Source organism: Rhagoletis zephyria, unplaced genomic scaffold (assembly GCF_001687245.7).
Source record: "Rhagoletis zephyria isolate East Lansing unplaced genomic scaffold, Rhagoletis_zephyria_1.1 Rzeph_scaffold_06696, whole genome shotgun sequence".
Classification (NCBI taxonomy): Eukaryota; Metazoa; Arthropoda; class Insecta; order Diptera; family Tephritidae; genus Rhagoletis; species Rhagoletis zephyria.
The window spans coordinates 504-6,725 of record NW_016163779.1 but is presented as its reverse complement, the minus strand read 5'-3'; the positions used below and the strand labels follow the sequence as shown (position 1 = coordinate 6,725).

General features: G+C 35.2%; 1 protein-coding gene across 1 annotated transcript in view; it reads right to left on the bottom strand.

Annotated features, from left to right (window-relative positions):
- The window catches only part of LOC108373441 (uncharacterized), a gene marked incomplete at its 5' end in the record, with an annotated part of 8,332 nt that extends 4,752 nt beyond the window's left edge, over nt 1-3,580 (bottom strand). The window contains 2 exons of the mRNA XM_017629319.1: nt 561-723; nt 3,235-3,580. Coding sequence (XP_017484808.1) covers nt 561-723; nt 3,235-3,580 — 509 coding nt within the window. The remainder of the gene's footprint in view (nt 1-560; nt 724-3,234) is intronic.
- Nucleotides 3,581-6,222: the final 2,642 nt, after the last annotated feature.

The window sequence follows — 6,222 nt, the reverse complement described above, 5'->3', positions numbered from 1 at the left end:
CAAAAAAAAATTATTAAAAATCAATGCAATTTTTTAGCCGCTCAAAACTTGCACTTATTTTACTAGAATTTTATAAGCTTGTTAACTGCATACCCAAAAAATTTCTAAAAATTCTGGTTAAAAATCTCGAAATTTAAATAAAAACTTGTGGAATTTTTCTGTATAAAGGTTGAAAGTGTGATTTATATAGTTTTTGTTGAAGCATGAACCTTATTTTTATAAAAAAATATCAAAAAAATTTTAATTGGAAAAATATTGTAAATATTAAAAACGAAACATCATTCAGCCATTTTTGACCGCCACTGTATGTCGTATATATTGATCATATTTTTCAAAAAAGGTGGCCACCAAACACAGTGGTAAACCGCAAAAAACTTGCACTTTTCTTTCATTATCACATTTCACTTGGTATTTTTTTCTCTTTCAATAATGTATGTAGGTATGTCTGTACATTTTTTTAGAAACAATTTTGTTATAGTCTGTTGCATCATAGCCAGCCAACAATAGTTCAAGATGTGTATAGTATACAATATAATAGAAGCAAACAAAATATTTTTTACTCACATTTACGAGATTCTCGCGTCGTATTTCATCAACTTCGTCGCGTTTAGAGATTCTTTTCCTCCAATCATCTTCGCCGCTCTTTTGCAAAGCCGCAAGCCGATCTGCAATCGAGCCTGCCTTGCAGCCAACCGCAATTGTGCGTTGATCGGGTCCCATGACCTGAAGAGTTGAAAATAGGAAACAAGTAATTAAAAAAAAAAAAATTGAGACAAGCTTTTATTAGTGGCTAATAAAAAACCGACCCGGCACCACCTAACGACTAAATGTTTTGTGGTTTTATTTCTTTCCATTTAAGTAACGTATATTACATACTAGATATGACACAAATCGGACCATAAAAACGGGTTTTCCTAATATCCCGACTCCTGCGCATATGGCAGATTAATTCATCTTTCACATTGCACGCTTCCACTCCGCAACGCCTGCGTTCAAATCCTGGTCAAAGCAACATCGAAAAAATTATAGAATAAAAAAAGGTTTCTTCTTAACAGCAGTCGTCCCTCAGCAGGGGGGGCTTATATCTACTACAACAAAAACTCCAAACATCGGAATTCCAAACTTTATGAAAATTTTCATAAAAATTTTGCACTCCTAAATTTCTCCTTTGAAGGATTACCGCAACCTCAAACTCAGGCAGAGAAAACCATACAAATATCCAAAATTCAGGTAAATAGTACTATGCGCCATTCTTCAAGCAACTGGGGCGACAATGATTGACTCGAAAAACATTCAGGAAAGTCTAGGATCTCTAAAATTTTTTCGACAATTGGCACGTGCCTATGAACATTGCTGTTCTGGGAAACGAGGAAGTAGATGAGTGCTGCATACGAAAGAAAATATCTAAAAATTAAGCAGAAGGCTAAAACGCGATGAACATGGCACCGATTCTCCAAAGACTTTGGGACTATACTAGCAAAAGCTAGCTAGCTATACTTTTTGCGCTGCGGAGGAATAACAGTAAAATCTTCACACTAAAAATGTGACCTAAAATGTCACCTTTAAAGTGCACGTCAGTTTACCGCAATTTAATTACTGTTGCCAGATGTATAGGCGTGATAACGAAACCGTTAAAAATATCGAAACAAATTCGTTGACAAATTCGATAAAAATTTCGATAGCAAAATCGATAAAAATATTGGTAGCAAAATCGATTAGAAAATTGAGAAAAATATCGCTAAAATAATTTACAACAAAATCGATAAACAATCGATAACAAAAATCGATTAGAAAATCAATAAAATTATTGATAAAAATATCGATAATAAAATCGATAAATAATCGATAACAAAACTGATAAATAATAGAAGACAAAATTCATAAATAATCGATAACAAAAGCGATAATAAAATAAATAAATAATCGATAACAAAATCGATGAAAATGTCGACAACAAAGCCGGTAAATAATCGATAACAAAAATCGATAAAATTGATAACAAAATAAAAAAAATGTCGACTGCAAAATCGATATAAATATCGATAAATAATCGATAACAGAATTGGTAAATCGATAAAAAAATTGATAACTAATGATAACAAAATCGATAACAAAAGTGATAATAACATAGATAAATAATCGATAATGATATCGATAACAAAGCCGATAACAATATCGATACAAAAAAATAACGATAACAAAATCGGTAAAAGTATCGATTACAAAACCGACATCAACTATATCGATAAGTTCCGAAAATATCAATAGTAAAATCGATAACAATATCTATAAAAATATCGATTATTATATCGATAAGTCCGGAGAATTCCGAGAATCCCAAAATAGTTCACAGATTGAGTCTCTTGAAGGATGCATCCCTGCGCATATTTTATTCCTAAACGCATCCCTGCACATTTACCGATTCAAAGTATCACCTCTTGGATTTTCCATTTCAACTGCTAGTGATACCAATAGACATACTGGAATTGCTTTCTTTCTTCTTTTCAACAATCAACACCTATCAGCAAACATCGGAACACATCGGAGCAGCGAGCTTTCATCATATCAACGTGGGAATTAATATACCGGCATATATGTATGTAGTTCTCATCGATCGTCATCGTGAATATTTCAATTTAATTTAACTATTCAATTCATCATTTAATATCATTTAACCTTTGCTCAAAATTCATATTCATCTAATTTAAAGTTTGTATAACTCACTCGTTCACCAAGTTTAAACATTCATTCCATTTTCATCCAAATCACTCATGCCTTAAATCTCTTAGAACTAATTAAAAAGCTAATTGTAATCTTTTAACTTAAATAAAACTTATCTTATAATTACAAAAGCAACCCTAGCTTTTAACAAATATAAAGACTTCTATGTCATAAAAAGTCCCGGTTCATACTTTTATCAACTTATACACATGTACATATTTATGTATGAATGTAAGGGTTTTCCTCCAAATTTCGTTTTTACATATAATGACTCACCAAAAATTTGATTAAACCTTACTAAATAAATAAGTCACAAACAAGCATTCATACATTTTGTTCACATTCAATATCTTCAAAACTCTTAGGTTGCCGATATGGATCAGTGAATTTACAATTATTTAGTATTTACGTATGCGGATATCTACAGTTATAAATACACATACATATGTACATGCTCGTATCAAACCAATTTTTTATTAAACTAAAATTTAATTGCTGATGACTCAGACTCACCTGCGTTAAACTGCGTCGGAGACCGCCTTGCAAGAATGTCGGTAAAGCTGTGGGATTGCGCGCCTGCGCGGCCTCACCTTCTTTTGTTGTGCCTGAAGCTGCTTGAAGCTGGTGTTCTTCTGGTTGTTGTTGAGAATTTTGTGCGCTTTGTGCGTTGGTAAGTGGTTCTCCTTGTTGCTGCTGCTGCTGCTTTTGTTCTTCTTGTGCGCTGTTGTCTACATGCCGTAATTTGACAAAACCGCCGCTACCAAGTGGTGGCAATTGAGGGCCAATGCCAATGGCTATGCCGCCCGCTGGTGGTGCAATAACAGAATGACTTTTACTTTTCGCAATGAGACTGCTGGTACTGTGTGTTGAGAGAAGAATGGCAAGGAAAATTGTGAATTAGAAATTAATTGCGGAAACTATTAGCGGTGATTTAACAACAAGAAATGGAGGGTATGTATGCATGGATACAAATTTATTATCTAAGTATTTGAAAAGGAAAAAAAAAACAAAAACAAGAAAAGACAAACATATAAAATATGGAGGAATTAGTAAAACTGCAGAAGCGTGTAATCAGCATTCACACAGCACAGGGGGAAGACAAGGCACGCGAATGTGGCAGCTAAGTAAGATGCGTGTCGAAGTCGCTAACACGCAAAGTGGTAACAAAATTTCCGACAACACTTACATATTAAATACATATGTGTTTTTCCTTATTTTCTTTCTCGAAGGTGGTAAACAAATCACCAAAGACTGGTTGGTTTATGCCAAGCGAGTTAAGTCAATGATGCAACATACTACATACATACATACATACATAACTACTGGCGGCAAATTCATTTTTGAAAACACGCCACAGCGCCACGTCGTAGAATGCATCAAACAACTTCCTAGTACGCCCCAAAAAGCCCCAAGGAGCCGCAGCGACTGATAATAGGTTCGTTCGCGTAGCTGTTAATTGTTCATGTTTAACCAAAACTTACAAGTTTTTGCGTTCGCGTACGCAAAAAACTTGCAAAGTAGGGGAAATTGAGAGAGCAAAGTGACATTTCATTTTGAGGGGAAGCTGCTGGTTTCTGCTGGAAAAATTTTTGCCAACAGCAATTTGCCAACAGGAAAACAGCTGATCAAAAACAGCTGGTTGGCATTTACGCAAATCACAAAATTGAATTTGATGGTTTGGAAGTTAAAAATTACAAAATGCGACTAATTAAACTTGTAAGAAGTAAGTAGTTATTTGTTTAATCAATAAACTGTGCCAGGATACCACTTTGTAATGAGTTTTCGTACGTTTTAAATTTTACACTTTTGAATGTAAACAAAAATTATATCAGCTGTTCGTCTAACTTGCAAGTTTCTGCAAATTTTCTGTTCGCGTACTATTTTGGATATTTCTCTCTTGTGAGCGAACAGATGACATTTCGCCGGAATTTGGCAGTTGGTTGGTTTCTGTTGGAGATTTTAAACGAACGCACCTAATGACTAATGAGCACTTGCAGTTGAGAGTCTGTGTTGTTGAGCTGCGCTGCAGTTCTTAACGCAGCCGCGCAGCTTGTTGAATGAAGATAAGCTGCAGAGCTTAGAGATCTAAAAGTTGCTGTTGAAAGTATGACGGGAAACTTCTGTGCTGCCTTGCGCTTCTAAGACTCCAGATGAGTTACTTCTTACCCAGCGGCACAAAGTTCATTGCATTTGTTAGTAGCAGAAAATCAACACAAAACTAATGCGGAAATCGTGACCATGCAATATTCACTGTAAGACAGCAAAATGGGTTTTACGCGCCAAAGGGAAATATGTAGCTTTTCCTTAACTGACACACATAACGAAATGTAACCAAATGCATTTCTTCGTAGAAGTCTCGCAGTTGAAGTACATAAATACCCAGCATAAAAAATAAGAGACCGACTGGCAAAGTGTCGCCAAAGTTATTCCGAAAAGATAGAACTGCAGTATTTCCCATCTAATTAGGCATGAACAAATTTAAAATTTCATTATCCGGGGTTCTCGCTCTATTTAACACTCCGATTTTTAATCGAGTTATTGTTCTTCCATTTCCATTATGACTGAAGGGCACTTTGCAGTTCTAGTCCAATTTTCTTTCCTGCTGGGTTTACACCCCCGAATGGTTTTCTTCTGTGCTCAAATTTAAATCGATCGTGCTTAAAATGGGCACAAATGGCCACATTAAGTGTTTAGCGCGTAAAATTGGAACAGTTGCGCCGTTGAGCTGGGAAAGCTAAGTAATCTATTTAAGTCTGCCAATGGTTCGAGAGAAAGTAATGAACTAAAAAAGCGTTGTAAAAACGCATAATTGATGGAATAATTCTCATGGCTGCTGCATGAAGTAGCATTTAAGTTAGTGGGAGGCAATTTAAATTCTTTTAAGACTGTCCACTCAAGAGCAATAGCGATATGTAAATTAATCAAAGCCCACCTTAAATTATTATTTTTTAATGCCAAAACTTAATTCAGAGTTAAAATGCGTTTTAAATGTCGAGCTACGAAACTCTGAATCGGTATTTGAAACTTTAAGAAAGCAAACAAAATTTCAGTACATAGTAGTAATAATCCTCTTATACGGAATAATTTTCCCATGGATTATCATTCACCGCAACGGAAATATAAATATTTAACTACCACACGTAACAACAACCTTTGGTTCAAGGCTCAGGGGCAAAAAAAGACCAATTCAAGAGAGGATCGCCTAATATAGTGCATTAGCCTACAGGAGGGCTTCAAAATTCCTGAGGCTGGAGAGAACTGATAGTAAGCGGAGTCATTGTCAGAACTGTTGATCGAAAATTATAATTTAAATATTGAAACATCCGAAATAAACTGCTGAGAAATAGGCCCAGTTTCAGTGGCCGGCTAAAAATATGTAGAAAGGGAGCTTTTATTGAATCCATCAAAGGCACGATTTTCTTGAATTCGCGGAGTTCGAATTTTCGGAGATTTTACGAAAATCGGACCTACGCACCAGCGATTCCCTCTTTAAAAAATGTG